Source organism: Cercospora kikuchii, assembly GCF_019650295.1.
Source record: "Cercospora kikuchii DNA, contig_00009, whole genome shotgun sequence".
Classification (NCBI taxonomy): Eukaryota; Fungi; Ascomycota; class Dothideomycetes; order Mycosphaerellales; family Mycosphaerellaceae; genus Cercospora; species Cercospora kikuchii.
In genome coordinates, this window is record NW_025408590.1 from 433,214 (window position 1) to 450,539 (window position 17,326).

General features: G+C 53.1%; 9 protein-coding genes across 9 annotated transcripts; 5 read left to right on the forward strand and 4 right to left on the reverse strand.

Annotated features, from left to right (window-relative positions):
• Positions 1 to 187: 187 nt before the first annotated feature.
• Positions 188 to 2,302, forward strand: CKM354_001228900 (uncharacterized protein; the record flags this gene model as incomplete). The annotated part of the gene is made up of 1 exon (XM_044807809.1): positions 188 to 2,302. One exon carries the CDS (start codon positions 188 to 190, stop codon positions 2,300 to 2,302), a length of 2,115 nt encoding a protein of 704 aa, XP_044663744.1.
• Positions 2,303 to 2,668: 366 nt separating this feature from the next.
• Positions 2,669 to 3,196, reverse strand: CKM354_001229000 (uncharacterized protein; the record flags this gene model as incomplete). Its single annotated transcript, XM_044807810.1, has 1 exon — positions 2,669 to 3,196. The coding sequence occupies one exon, from the start codon at positions 3,194 to 3,196 to the stop codon at positions 2,669 to 2,671; it is 528 nt and encodes a 175-aa protein (XP_044663745.1).
• Positions 3,197 to 5,245: 2,049 nt separating this feature from the next.
• Positions 5,246 to 7,770, reverse strand: CKM354_001229100 (uncharacterized protein; the record flags this gene model as incomplete). The annotated part of the gene is made up of 2 exons (XM_044807811.1): positions 5,246 to 7,237; positions 7,285 to 7,770. 2 exons carry the CDS (start codon positions 7,768 to 7,770, stop codon positions 5,246 to 5,248), a joined length of 2,478 nt encoding a protein of 825 aa, XP_044663746.1.
• Positions 7,771 to 9,160: 1,390 nt separating this feature from the next.
• CKM354_001229200 (uncharacterized protein) lies at positions 9,161 to 10,075 on the forward strand (the record flags this gene model as incomplete). Its single annotated transcript, XM_044807812.1, has 4 exons — positions 9,161 to 9,374; positions 9,426 to 9,582; positions 9,635 to 9,856; positions 9,934 to 10,075. 4 exons carry the CDS (start codon positions 9,161 to 9,163, stop codon positions 10,073 to 10,075), a joined length of 735 nt encoding a protein of 244 aa, XP_044663747.1.
• A 633-nt stretch (positions 10,076 to 10,708) lies between these two features.
• CKM354_001229300 (uncharacterized protein) lies at positions 10,709 to 11,074 on the forward strand (the record flags this gene model as incomplete). The annotated part of the gene is made up of 1 exon (XM_044807813.1): positions 10,709 to 11,074. One exon carries the CDS (start codon positions 10,709 to 10,711, stop codon positions 11,072 to 11,074), a length of 366 nt encoding a protein of 121 aa, XP_044663748.1.
• Position 11,075: 1 nt separating this feature from the next.
• CKM354_001229400 (uncharacterized protein) lies at positions 11,076 to 11,760 on the reverse strand (the record flags this gene model as incomplete). Its single annotated transcript, XM_044807814.1, has 2 exons — positions 11,076 to 11,228; positions 11,281 to 11,760. 2 exons carry the CDS (start codon positions 11,758 to 11,760, stop codon positions 11,076 to 11,078), a joined length of 633 nt encoding a protein of 210 aa, XP_044663749.1.
• Positions 11,761 to 12,670: 910 nt separating this feature from the next.
• On the forward strand, positions 12,671 to 14,188 carry CKM354_001229500 (uncharacterized protein; the record flags this gene model as incomplete). The annotated part of the gene is made up of 1 exon (XM_044807815.1): positions 12,671 to 14,188. The coding sequence occupies one exon, from the start codon at positions 12,671 to 12,673 to the stop codon at positions 14,186 to 14,188; it is 1,518 nt and encodes a 505-aa protein (XP_044663750.1).
• A 177-nt stretch (positions 14,189 to 14,365) lies between these two features.
• Positions 14,366 to 15,422, forward strand: CKM354_001229600 (uncharacterized protein; the record flags this gene model as incomplete). Its single annotated transcript, XM_044807816.1, has 2 exons — positions 14,366 to 14,422; positions 14,472 to 15,422. 2 exons carry the CDS (start codon positions 14,366 to 14,368, stop codon positions 15,420 to 15,422), a joined length of 1,008 nt encoding a protein of 335 aa, XP_044663751.1.
• A 118-nt stretch (positions 15,423 to 15,540) lies between these two features.
• Positions 15,541 to 16,978, reverse strand: CKM354_001229700 (uncharacterized protein; the record flags this gene model as incomplete). The annotated part of the gene is made up of 2 exons (XM_044807817.1): positions 15,541 to 16,594; positions 16,641 to 16,978. 2 exons carry the CDS (start codon positions 16,976 to 16,978, stop codon positions 15,541 to 15,543), a joined length of 1,392 nt encoding a protein of 463 aa, XP_044663752.1.
• Positions 16,979 to 17,326: the final 348 nt, after the last annotated feature.

Genomic DNA, 17,326 nt, shown 5'->3' on the forward strand with positions numbered 1-17,326 from the left:
CCTTTTCGTCCTGCATCAAAATGCTTCGTAGGGCCTTGATTGAACGCCGGCAATTGGTTCCGCGGTCGCAAAAGTCTAGAGTGGTATGCACTTTTAGGATAAATAGGAAAGCATAAGTAGGTACCCGTTCACCTCAGCTAATCAAGCTCATCGTCAATCGCCAAGTGTGCTTAGGACATCTACTAAGATGTCCTTCCTCAAGCGGGCTACGCTAGCCACGACTCTCTTGGGTGGGCTGATCGAATGTGCACCAACTCAGGCTAACGATACAAATCTACTGAAGACGACGTCGCTTCGGTTTCTCTACCAGAACAATCTCAATGCGTCCGACGACAAGAACCACATCGGAGCAATTCTCTTGGATGCTGGAACCAAAGGACAAGCCGAAACAGTGTGTGGTGACCTCAGTGAAGTCCTGATATCGAGACAGGCATTGCAGAATTACAGCTCAGACTTCTTCTACCTATTGTCCTACGTTGAATCTGCAGGATACGGGAAAGCGGGCCAGCAATATTGGACACGAGATGGTGTGGTGTCCGCAGACCAGAAAGCTAAGAAAGTGAGCTTTCCACCAGCAAATTACAACGCTCGCCAGAAATTGCCTGCCCTCTGTACGCAAAGCAATCAACAAAACGGCCCCGACGCCAACGCTTCCGCCAACACATTGGTCAATATCGCAGCTGCAGGAAACACGTACACTGGATTCCGCAACCAGAAATCGTTCCGCTTCCAAGGCATCCGGTATGCGAACATACCACCTCGATTTACCTACTCCTCAGTCTACACGCCTACTGGCCAGACACTGGACGCCACACAGTACGGCAACAATTGCCCACAAGGTGGCTCGGGTAACGAGGATTGTCTCTTCTTGAACATCCAAACACCATACTTGCCAAAGCAGGGGTCGAAAACCAAGCTCCGACCTGTGCTCTTCTCCATCCACGGCGGCGGCTTCACTAGTGGCAATGGTCGTGGTACCAATGGTCAGGACGGCGGTAATCTTGCTTCTCGAGACGACATCGTTAGCGTTGAGATCAACTACAGATTGGGAACTCTCGGCTTCTTGGCTCTTCCTGGAACGAACATCACAGGCAATTATGGCATCGGTGATCAAGTCACTGCTTTGAGATGGGTCCAGAAGAACATTGCAGCCTTCGGTGGTGATCCAAAGAAGATCACAATCATCGGTGCTAGCGCTGGAGCGGGTTCTGTTCGTGCTCTGCTCGGATCTCCTCCTGTCATCAAGGAGAAGTTGATCGCTGGTGGTGTCGCTCAGTCAAACTTGGGAGGCGGCGTGACTCTTGGACTCAACGGAAACTATGGCACTACGTACAGCAGCTATCTGACGATCGACGAGTCTGCTGAACGAGCCGGGCAACAAATCTTTCAAGAAGCGGGCTGCAGTCAGACTTCTATCGACGAACAGATTGCGTGCTTGACAGCATATTCTGCCCTACAGCTATCGACATTCTCAAATGTCGCTCGCTACGTGGTCCAAGACGGCTACTACGTGAACACAGAACAGCTGATAGTCAGCACACGAAACGACAGCACGGCTCATGTTCCGATCATCTTCGGTGTCGATGCCGACGACGGTGCTTCCATTGGCTCTAATTATCCGAAAGGCAATGTCACCAGCTTAGTCAACGGTATCGCGACATCGCTCAGCATCGCAACAAATCAAGCACAACGCATCATCGACAGCGGTCTGTTCCCTCGCTACAACTCCGGCAACCTCTCCCTTGACGCCTTCAACGTTTCCCAGCGCGTTGCTACAGACATCACATTCCGCTGCATTGACGAGGCAACCGTATATGCGGGAGCTCAATCCGGCGCTTTCCCAGCAACATACTACTACGAGTTCGACCGCACTTGGCGAGGCTACGATCCAAGCAACCTTGGTCCCGCACTCAACTCCGGCCCTGTCGAGCCAGGCTATCCATACGGCAACCCCAACAAGCCCTATTTCCGCCTCCATGGGTCTGAAGGAGGTTTCACATATGGTGTCCAGTCCCCTCTGCGCGACCGCAACGATCTGTTGGCTACGCAGTTGATCTCGGGGTATTTCGCACAATTCACCAAGACGGGCAATCCTAATCCTGATGTGGAGTTCTTGAAAGTCAGAGGGTACTTTGATGCTCTTGAGCAGGTGCAAAAGAGTGGCAGATGGGATGCTGTGAGCGATAAGACAGGTCCGGCGAAATCATTGGATGTGGTTTCGAAGTCCATTCGGTTCCCTGAGTTGGAGCAGTGTGCCTGGTTGAATTATACCATTTCGTACTACCTCGACGGCGGATCGTAGAGTATGTAGAACATACGATCGATCACGACAAAAGCATTGACTCCGTCCGCTGTAGTGCTTCAGCTGTCGCCATATCTGCCACTGTGGTGCCACTGCTGGCAACACTGACCAGGAGATGAACACACCACAGGCTCCGTTCTCCAGATCCACGCTCTATTCCTATCGCTCGATATTTGGCAAGCGGTGGGCGTAGTATGATGCAGAGAGACGGAAGCATGCGCATCTGAACTCAAGTTCTCTGTCTCTCACTAATTCTATACGCGCCTCTCAATTCCAACCGCCTTGCCTCGATGCACCCGCGGATTTTCAGAGAAACTGACCTTCTACAGGCCAAAAAACAACACACAAGCCATCTTCTCCACGATCTCACCTCCCCTCCCTCATCCTCACCATATGCTCCGCATCATAATCCGCCTCCATCCTCCCCTTCTCCGCCCACAACTCCCTCACCCTCCTCGTCAAATGCTCCTCACTCATCGCCGCCCTCCCAAACTTATCCCCCATGACCATGGCCGCAATGCCCATATCCTCATTCGTGCGATCCTTCATCGCAAACAACAACAAATCTCTGTCCGAGCGAGGGGTCCAATTGACTTGACTGTCGGAACTCTGGATGCGTTGGTTGTTGGGGTAGTGCTGGAGAGTGTAGTTGTGGGAAATGAGCTCTTCGGAGAGTTGGTTGTAGCGTTCTTTGATGCGGGGGATGGTCATGCTGGAGCTGAAGCCCATTTTCATGGATTTGGCAATGGAGGAGATGTTCAGGCGGCGGATGTTGTCGGTGTCGAGGCAGAGGAGAAGGAGGTTTTTGTCGATTGAGAGGGTCCACTCCACGGTCTCGTAGGGGACTGCGGGGACTGGGGCGATGGATGGGAATGGGAGGAGACCAGCGGCCATTGTTGTGGTGGTGTTTCTGGTGAGGCTAGAGTTGGTAGTCAGTTGCTGGTGGGGATATCGAGGTGCGTGGTCAGCAAACGGACCTTGGAGATGAGTGCGAAGAGAGACGGTGAGCGGCGCTCTAGTGTGCTGATTGTACGTGGATGTAGTCGTTGATGATGGATGGATGGATCGATGAATCGATACGTGGTGTGGTGACGGTTGTGTTGTGGCGTTGAAAGTGTGTTGAAGACAACTTCAGCTTCGATCAAACTTGGCCCCGTTTTTGTCATTGAACGCACAAGCAGCCTTTGCGTGACCAATGATCGTTGTCCGCGTCACTTTCACAAGGCAGCAGTCAACGATCAGAGCTGGGCAGGCCACCTGATCAATCATGTGAAGCGCAAGCCTGTGAACCTGAGCGCTGTGTCCGATTTCGATCGGCCAGAGCACTCAGACAGAACTGACTGTTGGGTCGCCACAAACATTGCAACCCAGCGTAGATGCCGCATTTAAGAGGCTCGATAGAGCGCCATCCATAGCATAATGAGCCGGGAGCTGATCTCGAACCAAACCTCGAGTCCCTGATATCCTGTTCACCACCTCACGAGACCATCCTCGAGCAGACTCATGACACAAACTCAACATACCGTGCAAAGCGTACCTCATACACAACCTATGGCAATGCACATGAAGCAGACTACCCGTTCAGAGCAATTACCATTCCTTTCTCCCCGTCTGCGCCATGGCTAATTGTTTTATTGGCAAGTCATTCTGTCCAACAGCCCATCCTATTCCGTTCAAAACTCCTCCACAGTGTAGAACAGCTCACAGACGAAGCATGGCCTTTCAATCGCCGGTCGAAACCATCATTTCTCGCGCCCAGCGGCCCGACCTTTCTCTATTGCGCCCGACAGCCTGACCTTCCCCTATCAGACGCAACTGATCTCCAAGTTGAACCGTTCAGATCCAGTGAACACACCGCTCCCGACGGTACAGCAACTTGTGTCGAACGACCGCTGCACCGGTAGCTTGCGCCAACACACACCAGAATCTTGGAACCTGTCAACAGTGTTCCTACGGCCGACCGGAAACCAGCAATACATTCTGACGGTAAAGGAATAGCTTTCTCCGCTGCGGCTTCCGGCCAGGTTGTATTGGCAACGGTGGGCAGGAAGTACTAGAGTCGAAGGTATTGGCACAGGAGGTAATAACACGAGGCAGGCACACTGGTTGGAGAATGGAAGCAAGAGACTTGGATACTCCCGAGGCACTGTCTTCAACAGTGACAACAGACTCGCGGAATTGAGACCATGACGAGGAACAGAGGGCGGAAAAGCACAGCATGAGGTCTTATGACACGCTACCAGCAACACCATCTCCACAGTGGCAAATAATGGTTTGGTGACGGACGATGGAGCAGGATAAGGAGGACGAGCGTACGGCCTGAATATGTCCATAACACTGCAACAGTGTCAATGCAGAGCTCAATGTGGCGGGCTTGTAGTTGAGAACGAGCATGACACCGCTCGTTCCAACACCTCTTGTGCTACTGATGCTGCATATGTCATGTGGTAGGTAATGTGGTCGAATATCGAACGAAAAGGGTGAACTAGAAGACCAGACCGAATGGCAGCGGTCTTGTTGTCGATCCGGAATCTCTTGCGCCAGTCGGAACCATGTCGCCAACGAATGCGCCCATCCAGTGTCAAATAGAATGATTGCTGCGACTGAGAGCAGAGAATGAAGCCACGGAGGACAAAACGAATTGCATAAAGAGAGGAAAAGGAAAACAAGTTCAGAGTAGTAATAAATATAGTTCATACCTTCTGCCTCTACTTGGTATCACTGCTCAACATCGACCTCCTCACTCCACCGACGGCCACACGAGCCACTCTCAAACTCAAAAGACTTTTCTCTTCTGCGCCGACACAATCCCTTGTCCAGCGTACCTTGGAGCCTTCCCATCTATCAACCAGATGCCACAGAGCCCTCCGAAAAATCCCACAAAAACATGTTTGGCCACCAGGAAACAAGCAAGATGAACACCTCAAAACGCCGCATATTTCGTTATCGTTCATATCTCGGTAGAACCGACTGATCCGACACACTCGCATGGTGCATATCATCATCGTCATTGCCGTACAAATCTTCGTTTGTCAAAGTGGGCGCGCTGGGCACCGGGAGCGCTCTGCTGTTGCTGCTGCTCGGACCAGCATCCTGGGCATTATCGTCCATGGGCGGCGCCGAAGCCTCTCGTTCTAGTTGCCGCCTTTGCAGTTCGGCTTTGTCGTCAGTGGGAGGCAAAGAAGGCGCGGCGGTGGGCGTGGGAGTCACGGAAAAAGCAGATAATGTGTCTGCTTCCCGAGGCTCATAATCCGGTGTTCTCGGCAGTGGTATTGATCGAGCATAGTCGACAGATAACATCCCGTTGACGGGCGTGGCACTATTGGACGCATAAGCAGGCGGTGTCAGCAAGGCCGGCGGCGGCGCTGATGCACCATGGCCATTGGGGAGCTCATCCGGTAGATGCGGTGCCGTTGCAGTATGAGAGCTCGGTCCTGCGCCATCTTCGACCCCTGGAGGCTGACTGGGCAACAGCCGCTGTTCTGCTCGTCTCATTCTCTCCTTCTCGGATAACTGCGATTCGTCCTCGACTTGCGGTATCGGTATGGGCGGCGGAGGTTCCACGTAATGCGTGTGGGGAGGATAGTCGTAGTGACCATAGCCATACCCATTGTACCCATGCCAGTCATAGCCGTTGTACGCATAAGGGCTGTGCGGGTACTGCTGGCCGTAACCGTAGCCATTCCCGGCGTGATTCCAGTAATCGTCCTGCCAGTTACCGTCTGGCTGAGGCGTCGCTCCAGCTTGAGTGTCGTTCTGCTGCTCGGGCTGCTGTGTCGGGGTCGCTTCCATCTCTGGCTCCTCTGGGATCGAGACCTTCCGCTTACCCTTCTTCCGCGCGTTGTCTCTGGTTCCCACAACGACTTCGAAAGTGCACGCCACGACACCCTTATCTCGCCGTACTGCTGCAGTGTCGATGACTGGCGCGCTGAAAGGATGCACTCCCGACCGCTCCGTCCCCATGTTGTCGGCGCTGTGGCCTTGCAGCACGGTGCTGGCCAGTCCTCCCAGATTTCCCAGATTGCGATCTTGAGTCGACAGCTTCCCTTGTATATCGAGCACAATCTCCACATAATACCGAAAGCTGATCATGGCTCCTGGAACAGAGGAGATAGTCGGGAAGGCCTCTTCGGGTACGTGGACCTTACCTGTGACTTCAGCAGTCAACGACCCAGGATCGATGATCAAAGGCATGATGGTCTGCGACAAGTCCTTGCGAAACATGTGACTGGAACCAGCTCCGGACAAGGATAAGCCGCCAAGACCGGTAACGGACTTGGGGTAGTAATCTTCATACTTGGCTTCTTTGCCCTTCTCTGTAGGGCCCAACGGTATGGCAGGGTGGAGATCGACTCGAGCTTGGCGATAAAGCGTGATAATGACACCATGCAGACTCTTGACATGCTTGGTGTGATGCACATGCACTTTGACAGGGATGCTGTCACCTCGCAACACCCCGCCGGTCAATGATTCTACGGTGGCGGTGATGGTGCGATGAGCAGCTTCACCGTCGCTCTGTCTTGATGAAGCCACGTTGGAGTCTTGCTGAGAAGGGCGTCCAGCACTGCTGCTTCGTATACTGTCGAAGCTGTCGTCGGTGATTGCGGGACTCTGTGGCAGGCCTTCAAAGCCATCAGGATGGGAGCTGACTGCGGAGGAAGATTGACTGCTACGCCGCTGCAACTCGCCGGATGTGCTGCCATTCTTTCGCGTCTTGCGGTCGGCACTGTCTGCCAGCTTCCTTGCCTGTGTTTTGGCCTTGGTCCGCCGCGAAACAGGCTCCAATGTGATGGTTCGGGCTTTCGGAGGCAACATCTGCGAGATGTCGATCCTCTCGACGAGGTAGACTTTGTGATCGCATTGTATGGTTGGCGATATCGTTGTCGGTCGCGTCAGGGTGGCGGTGATCATGTAGGATATGGTTCCGCGTTCAAACTAGGACGAGTCAGCACGAACTTGACATCAACTGAAGCATCACGCACAGATATGCTACTCGGCAAGTCGCGTTCGGGGAACAACAAATCGAAGCGAAACTGGTACACGCCCTCCCCCAGCTTGCCATCTCCACACAGCACGACTTCATCCTCGAACAACGACGCGAAGCCATTGCCAAAGTATTCTCCGCCCTTGCTCCCTCTGCCCGTGCCAATGTGCGCGCTCGTAGCCCGATATCCGTCTGCAGGCGGCGAGCCTGGGTTCTTATAGACCTGCACAAAGCCGTGCAAGCAGACGACCACGTGGGTGACGCGGATGGGTTGCACGACCTTGAGATTGACGCAGCCTGTCACCGAATCGCCCTGGGCGTAGGAGCGGTGGGGGTCGTCGACGGAGATGTAGAAATCGGTGAGCTTGCGCGACTTGGAGGCGAAGGGCGAGGTGATGCGCGAGAGCAGTCGTCGTCCGGAGCTGGGGGTGGAGTTGGCGGTGCTGGGCGTATTCGAGGGATTGCGCGCCGGAGTCGCTGGCATTATCCTGCGCGCTGCAGGTCAAGGCAGACGGCGCACGCAGGCGCGTCGGTGTCGAGCAGCGGTGTGGCGAGAGGGCGCCGTCGCGACAGGGCGCGCGCGCATGCGACGCGGTCGGCTGGCAGCCGGCGAGTAGAGGGATGTGGTTGGGGGTGTTGTTGCGGCAGGATGTGGTGCCAAGGCGACAACGGAATGGTTGCGACGACAAGACGACGGCGGAGGCTGCAGAGAGGCGGTCCTGCGAAGCATTTCGTTAACCAACAACGGCCGCAGGGTCTCGCCAGACACGCGCCGGTCACGCTCCAATGGTACGACGAGCGGCGTGAAGCTTGTTGGTGGTGCGGACGAGACGAGCGCGGCGGAAGAAACGGTGTTGGAGGGATGGGTGATGCTCTTGCTCAGCCACGCTCGCTCGCTCGCGCATCACTCATCACTCCATCGCGTGTCTCTGGCGCTGCAGCGAGCCAGCGAATGCGTGCCGCTCAGCTGCGCATCGCCCGCGGTGTTCTGGCCGCACCTCTCCATACAGCGGCGCCACCAGCAGCCCCGTCGACCCACGACAGACTCCAGTCGCTCCACGACGCGGTGGTGGTGCAGTGGAGGGATCGCACGTACCTTATCGCATCTGTCGCTGCCGATGATGTCGTTCGCCGCGTGCCAAGTGCAGTCAAGCTTTCCGTGCCACTTGCAGAGAAGCTCGTGGCTGTCGTGCGTTGGACGAGCCCTCTTCGGCACAAAGGCTGCGGTGTTGCTGTCCGAATCCTTCTTTATTCAGTCGTTGCTCAAATTAGCCTCTCATTCGCAATACCATCACCAATTCAGCAGGAGCAGAGCAGGGCGGCGTGCATGGCGGGCGTGGTGAAGCTTATAAGCAACCTTGCTCGCGGACGTCTGCCAAGCTCAGCAGTTGTCGAACAGGCGGCCGCGGGACCGCCTTCCGGGCGAGCGTCTGCGTCCGCTCGTCTGGCCCAACGCGGCCTGTGTTTGGCCAGTCCCTCGACACCTCCCGACGCTGTGCATCGGGGCCTTTTCGGGTGGTTGTTCGAAGGATGCGACACAATCAATTCCATGACAGTCACGGAGCAGCGTGCCGGGTGGTCACTTCCCTCCTCTCCTGACAGCACATCCCTTGCACAGCGCGTTCCTGCTGACAGCGACACGTATATGCAGACGCGTGCTCGCATTCGTACTTCGGCTGACAAACGGCAGCTGCAGCGCGCGCGCGAGTGTGGGGAGAGCTCTGCCTGAGGGGCAGCAATGGCGTCGAAAGACGTGATGCATTGCATCAACACTTGCTTACCAACGATATCGACAGTATAAAGGAACCAGTCCTGCGAGAATTTGTATTCAAGAGACACAGACTCTGCTACTGTATACCCCCAAATCAGCAAAAATGTCACACAACTTGTATACCGACGAAACTCCAGCTGACGTCAAGAACGCCAAAGGTCTTCATCTCATCACTCAAAACACTCCCAATGGCCAGGCCGTGCAGATCTTCCTTGAGGAATTGAAAGACGCCTACGGAACGGAATGGACCACGACCATTATCGACATCAGCACCAACGAGCAGAAGAAAGACTGGTTCCTTCGTCTCGACCCCAACGGCAAGCTTATCCGTCAATCTACTTCTCTACGAAACCTAACATCACATCCAGGCCGCATTCCAGTCTTAGTGGACAACTCCCAATCCCCACCCTTTACCGTCCACGAAACCTCCGCCGAACTCTTCTACCTCCTCAAATTCGCCGACAAACAGGACAAATTCGGCTTCTCCGATGATCTCGAGCGGAACCAAGCTCTGCAGTGGACTTTGTACTTTTCTCCCTCTTCTTTTCCCACAAGCTGTACTAATGGTTGATTGTAGCTTCTGGCACGGCTCCGGAGCCCCCTACCAAGGCCAAGTCAACCACTTCTCCCGCGCTGCTCCAGAGAAAATCCCCTATGCCATCACTCGTTTCCGCAACGAGACACTTCGCGTCTTTGGAGTGTTGGAGATTCATCTGAGTGGGAAGTATACCGGAGAACCACGCGAGTATCTTGCTGGAAAGGGGAAGGGGAAGTATAGTGTTGCGGATGTGAAGACTTGGTATGAATCACCTGTTCCTTCTCTCATCAAGATTGAACGATGAGGTGATGGAAGTACAATGCTGACATGCGATGTAGGCCCTGGGTCAAGAATTGGGAACGCAGCGGCTTCACCAAGGAAGAAGTCGAGCCTTTTCCACACCTCTTGAAGTGGATTGATCGCATTGCTGAGAGACCTGCTGTGCAGAGGGGAATTGGGGAGGCGTACAACAAAAAGTGAGCTACGTCGTTGCGCAGCATTCGAGGAGAGGATGAGATGCCAACGTGAGTCGTAGGTCCAAGCTCTGATTCGTGAGGAAAAGCGACTCTCAGGTCTACAAAACACGAATGAAAATGGTTCAGGCGGAAACTCTCAATCGTGTCGGGATGGATGAGAACAGTTCTCCAGGAATAAAAGACAGAATAACCAACGAGACATGGCATCAGTCTTTCGCTGTCGTATGCTTAATTTGCATCTGCTCCGAATCTTGAGGACTGGTAGCGGAAGTGCTGCTCGATTGGGTATGCGATTTTTACCGTGTGCCAACGGACTAACGTAGATGAATTTGCACAGGCGATGACGTTTGCATGCACGTGTTACCTCTTATGCTGCAGTTTTGCGGCGCTGTTGCATTGCTCGGCCGTAAGCGGTTGGTTGTGTGCGAAGGGCGCTTAGAGACACCAACACAAAGCCTTTGTTTGCTTTCGCTTGGTGCAGTGCACATGCGGCGCAGCTTCCGTTTCAACTACCAGCATGTGCGTCAAAAGCAAACATCAAGAAGCTGCTAGGACTGCAACTCCCTCAAGTGCGCCAGGATCAACAATTTCGGCAGACACCTTCAACACACAGTCTCTGGACTTCCTGCATCGAACTATGGCGAACAGCAAGAACGTCTTCCTCTCCGATCAAGGATTGCCGTATCAAATCTTTATCATAATTGTTCGAATCGGTGCCTGGGCAACGCTCGGAATTCTGGCGACAGCGATTCTGGTGTTTGTCGTGATGTGTGTAAAATATGGGGCTGGGAGCCAGATGTCCTCGAGAAGTACCACTCCTGTCGACCTTGAATCTGGCAGCGACGATATGTCAACACGTCAGCCGGACGAATACCAAGACTGCCCGCCTGCATATGAAGAACCCAACCTCAGGCTGGAGTTACCACCTTCCTATGCTGAGACTGAAGCGATTAAGCCTGCATGCGAAAGAGACAGCCCCAACATCGCAGCCGGAGTGATCTGAACTACTCATGTCGCTTCACGTGGAGTCTCAAATGGATCCAGGCTGGTATCATGCTGTACGATAGCACGACACCGGCGAAAAACAGCGCTATGCTTGCGTAGAAGATCGGGCACAAGTCTGTGCATCTCCAGCCGTTGATCAGAGCAGCCAGCGTCTACGTATGGTCAGCCCTGTTCAGCTCAAGAGCGCTCTTTAGGACCACTCACACATCCACCGCCCATGTAAAAGCCAGCAACAAGGTTGTCCAAACCCACGACAGTATGCAACGGTAATGGGTTTACATAGGTCGCCCGCATACCCCATATGCTTTGCAAGATACCCAGGACGCCTGGAAAGACACAGTACCCAAAAGCGCCTACAGCCTTACGATATACCTCACAGTCGGGGCTGGTGCCTTGAGATGAACAAGCATCGTTGAGAGATCTATATCGTGCAAGCAGAACAGCGTTGACAGCGATGAGAGCTGGTCCGAGCAGCAGTTGGACGAATCGAGCAGCTCGAGTAGCATTGATGAAGAATCCAGAGCCCGGGTTTCTGACTGTTCTCTCCGATGGCTGCACAAGTTGCCTAATATGCAGTCGGTGCAAACGGTCTTTGCTGATTGACGATGTGTCCGAAACAACAGATTTGAGCTCGTAGGAGTGCTCAGAGGGCAACGATTGTGCTCTCTTTCGAGGGGTCATCATCGTGGCAAATTAATGATCCAGACTATTCGAAGCAGACAAAGAGACTTTGTTGTTCGAGGGAACATCTCGTGAAGCTCCGTCAGCTCAGCAGGACCAAAATCACAGCAGGATTCTGACGACGGGCAGCTACGCAGCTCGCGTTCGCGTGGTGCGGAACTGCGGAACGCCGTTGCGCGCGCAACCTCAGCTCACTTTCACGCTTCCACATAAGTTGCGCTTGCGCTCACTGTCAGACGTATTGCAAATGTCTCATCTGGGACCGCAAGTATGCCGCCACAACGGGCTCGTGGGGCTTATGCGAGATACATCTGTCAGCATTGTCGGGCCCGCAAGATCAAATGCTCTCTTCCACCTGATGTTCCAACTCCCAATGGAGAACCTCAACCCGCAGACCTGGCATGTGAGCGATGCAGAGTAAGAGGTCTGGATTGTATTGTTGATTACACAACTCTGGGACGGCCGTCATCTACTGGGGCTCGGACAGGCATGATGAAGATTCCAATGCGGCGCAGTGTTACACCATCTACTGATAATTCGTTAAACGATCCCAACAACATTCATGATGAAGGAGAAGCTGAAATAGACGACTTCTTGCTTGTCAAGCCTAGGTCGACTGGTATGAATGGGATGGAGACGAAGACGAGACGACAGCCAGCGCTGATGGAAAAGGCTCGCGCCACGTTCGATTCGGCGCATCTTCTATCCATATTGCTGGCAAGGGACGCATCCTTTGGCGTCGACTTCTCTTGCGCCATGCCGTCAAGAGACTTTTCCCTGCTGGAATTGCTGACATCAGAAACCATGAAGGATCTGGACAAACTGTGAGGTAAAGCAATGCCTTGTGGAGACTCTTCGTCTAATCGTCGCCAGGCTTGTATGGCACCGACTGTATTTTCCTGATATACCAGCTATGTCCGACCTTTATAACGATATATCGATCAACACCTCAAGCAATCAAGGTGCCAACGCAAGCGCGTTGCTGCTGGCTGTGCTCGCATCTCTGGCATTCGACGCGAGCCCTGTGATAACATCACAAGAACGACAAATGCAATCGCTGCTGCGGCAGAGTGTGTTCCAGGAGTATCAGCATTTGCTGTTTGAATTGCCTTCGAGCAAAAGCGATCTCTTGGCCCTCCAATTGATTCTGGAGTATCAGCCTCGTTTTACTGCCGTGGATCGGACTACTATCACAAAGACTATTGCCAATCCAATGCTGCGGCTCATGATATACGAACTAGCCAAAAGATTGCGACTGGAAGCCATGGCAGACGATACAGAGTCGTTGCTCCAGAAAGGTGTGCCCATTGGTGCCGAGCAGCTCAACGACCTACTGCTCTGGTTCAGAGTGTGCCTCGCACAGTGCACTGACACATTGGCTGACGACAAGAGTGACGCTTTGACTATTGAAAATGCTGCAAAGGTGCTAAAGTGTGCCAGCCTACTACTTGCTTCTGGCTCAGTACCACTTGCAGCGCACCATGCAATCTGCATCGTGAGGATTCGCGCGCGAGAGCTGAGCGCTTTACTCGGCATGAGAGCAAATCCGCGCACATTGGCCAGCCTGGAGAAGACTATACTGGCCCACAGAAGTGCGTGCGAGGAGGATAAGGAGCAATTGCAGAAGGCCGTACGCGGCTTCAGCGGAGGCAGCACTGAGTGGAGTCTTGCCACTGTGCAGTTGATCAACGCTCGCTTGCACCGCTCCTCCTGTTCGATCGCCGGTGCTGCGATGTTCTTCGTCGTGATGGACGGTTCGCACACGATGACTGCCGATGTCTCTGCAGACAATGCTGCTCCTCCTGCTATCACAACTCAGCACGCCCTCGAAATGTCCGACCAGATCATCGACAGGTTTGCCGGCAAGACTCGAGATCAGCAAGTGAGCGACCTTCGCACCATGTTCCTCATCACGTACGGCGAGCGCCGCATGGAAGATCTCGAAATGCTGCTCGTCAATTTCATAGGGACTGCTGATCTGGTTATCGATGATGTGCCGTTCGTGCCACCACAGCGGGACAGTCTCTGTCACGTCTTGTTCACTTGCAAGGACATCATGGAAGAAAACGCGGCACGAATGAAAGGCTGGGGAGGTTTGCATGAGCGAGCCGCGGTGCAGCTGATGTTGATGCAGAACTGCGCGAATCTGTTGAGGAACATAAGTCAGCGAGAACAACCTGGGCTGGACGCCCTACGAGCTGCAAGACAAGGATGTTTGTGGGCTGGAACTGCAAGGTTGCTTGAATCGTTAGTGAAGTTGCTGGCCCAGTGGAGAACATGGAACGCTCTGGGAAGTGCATTGGTTGAGAGACCTACGGGGAGAAATGGACCGAATGTAGAGTACTCTGCCAGAAGTGGTGAGGATGTTCTGGTGGTGGACATGGTGCCAGAGGACCTGTTCTTTGATTGGGAGCTTTGGTTGAAAGAGTGACGGGACGAAAAGCGTGGGTGCGATGCGAGGAGCGAGTGAATGGCGGTAGATCGGAGTGAACGGCTCAGCCTCCAGCAAGCGCCTCACGCATATCTTTACCTATAGACACAGCTGGCTCTCTTCACCTGTATACACACCTGGATACGAAACACAACGTCAACACTGCAAGACAGCAGCATGGCCGGAAAAAAATTTTCAAACAAGCGAGCTCGAATGCTCGCATTCATCTCGAAGGTAAGTGTGGATCGCATCTACAGAATTACCTACGCTGACTCGAAGCTAGATCTACCCTCGAGGCACTCGAAGAATAACAAAGGGCAATACTGACACTCGAGTCGTCTCTCCTGCCGAGACTGCAGTCCTTCAAACCGCTGAGCTCCTCGAGTCTATCCTCTCACATCTCCCTGGCGACAACGTTCCTACAACCCGCCTCGTCTGCCAGCAATGGAACGAACTCATCACAACATCGCCAACACTCCGCGAGAGAATCCTTCTTGACAGACTCTGGTACATTCCCTATGGCCCATATCCAACTCCGAACCATATTCCACCCGTCTTCCGCCTCGCTCCAACGAGTTCGAACATGATCGTTTCCAGAAGCAACCCATCAGGCCAAGTGCCACCACAAGTCCCCAACAGCAGTGGCATGATCGTTCTCCGACCCGCACTTCTGCACCATTTATTTTACAAAGACTCCGGAGATCGTGCAGACTGGCATTTCGCAATTGGAGACACGATGAAAGTGAGACTGAACCTCGATCTCAAGGACATCCTATCGCAAGGAACGATGCACACTGAGCGATACGCCAAAGCTCTCATCACTAACCCTCCCTGTTACAATGCCCTGATGACACTCCACTGGTCAGCCTACCATGTCGAGCGGAATGAGATCCTCATTGGTGAAGTCAGTAGCGTTCTTGATGATCCTTGCGGCTTGACTGTCAAGCACATCTTGGACGTGCTCTTTCAGAAGCGGGGAAGTTGTTCGTTGAGGGAATGGCATGGGCGACTTTCTGACTGTATCACGCCTTTTGGTGAACAGGATAGGGCGGATGATTGGACGTTTTCGGAAATCTTTGAACAGTTGATCGAAGACGGGTACCAGAATGTGGCTATCAAGAATTGCTATTTGGGGTTGTATGGGATTGTTGTGCCGAGGCAGAGTCAGTTGGAGAGTTTGCGATTAGAGAAGGATATGGGGGAATTTCTGAAGGAGGTTGAAATGAAGGGCTGAGGGAGTTGAGCTCAAGATGATGACGAAAAGTTGGTAATAGACGCCGCACTTCGCGCGGTCACTACGCTCATTGTAGTGTAAGGCAGAACGAATTACATCAGCCTTCCTCAAAGCCACTCTATAGCCACTTTTCCTTTAATTTGTCAAACATCCCACTCCCAACAACCTTCTTCTTCCCCCCGACCCCCTCGTTCCCTGTCTTCTTCTTCCTTGCCACCCAACAAGCAGCAATATACCCATGCCGATAAAGAGTACTCTGATTGAAACTGTACAAAACATCCCTCTCTATCACTTTCCCATCCAGCGCGCTACTCCCCTCAACGCCCTCCTGTATCTCGAACTCAAATCCCATACTCTCCGCCACAATCACAATCTCTTCCAGACTCAATTGTACCAGTGGCGCAGTGCCATATAGCAATGGCCCAACATTGACCCAGATTCCACCGGGTTTGAGTAACGAATGAATAGTCTCAAGATATGCGATGAGATTTCGGGCAGTATCGATGAAGAAGAGTGTTGCGATGGCATCGTATTGTCCAGTTTGATGCGCGAATTTTGTGGTGAAGTCTCCTTCAACTAGCAAAGTCTCAGTTGGGACCGTGGGAGGGTGTATCAAAACCGGACGTGTGAGTTCTTCTCTTCTCTCTGCATGAGACCAATTTTCGAGAAATGGGTGAAGAGTGATAGGTCCGTGGCTTAGTGGAAGAGATCTGAGATAGCGATACGCCATGTTCATGCTCGCAGACCATTCGTTGGACGTGACAGACATGTACTCTCCGAGAAGACTGATCTCGTGCGCGAGGCGTCCTAAGCCGGCTCCTGGGACTAGGACTTGGTATTTGACATTTTCATCTGATGAGATTGGTGGGAGATGTGATGTCAGTGCATCGAGTATGTATGGAAATGTCGCTTCGCGTTCGGCTTGACCTTCAGGCGACCAGTCTCGTACGGAATGCTTGAGAGATTGGGAGACTGTTGTTCGGATTCCAGACTTGGCTTTCCCATCATCGGTATCGTGGGTGAACGTCGCGAGCTCATGTCGAGAAATGTTATAGTAGGAGAGGGAGTGATGTAGAACTTTCCTGCAGAATTCGGCGTTGATTTTGAGGAGTGCACGAGCTTCAACGAAGTTGGATTGATAGTTGACCACGGAATCGAGGATCTGAAACCAGCTGTGAGTATGGTAGTCGGCAGATTGAACGAGGAAGACGTATAAACTTTTTGTGTTTCTTAGGGACATGCTTGTATAGGCCCTCAAATCGGTCGATTTCTGCACCAACAATCTTCTCATACTTGTCGTAGCCGTGCAGTGCCTCCAAGACCTGCCATCGTGGATGCTTCTTGTTCCATTTTCCGGCATTGCGATCAATGGTTTTCAGCAGCTGCTCACGTGCAATGTCATGTCTTTGCCCATCTGCTGGACATGTCGGAGTGTAAGATATTGAGGACGTTTCTCGACATGTGTTTGGCTCAACATGACTCGATGCAAGGCGTACTAGGCCTGCAAGCAGGCAAAGTTGGATAAGTGTCAGCCAAAAGCTGTTCGGAATGGACATTGAAGCTTCGCGCAGTGTTTTGACATGATGCCTGCAGCTGGTTTGCTCTGTTTAGACATTGGATCGTTACGAGAAGTGGGTTGCTAAGAAAAGCCAAGCGCGTAGAGGGAAGGACATTGATGGATCGTGCTCAATTTTACTCAGCAGCGGGATGAAATGTTAGAGCGTCTCCGTCCCGCCCATCGTCGACCCGTCTGACGAGACGTTTGCAGGTGTTGGCAGGAGCGATGGATGCGAAACGGTGACCGAAAGGCAAAGCAGCAAAAGCTCACGCGACGACGGGCCCGTCGGTGCGACGTTTTGGAGCTCTCTCCACGATCTACTGGATGAATCCCGGATGTCGTTCGA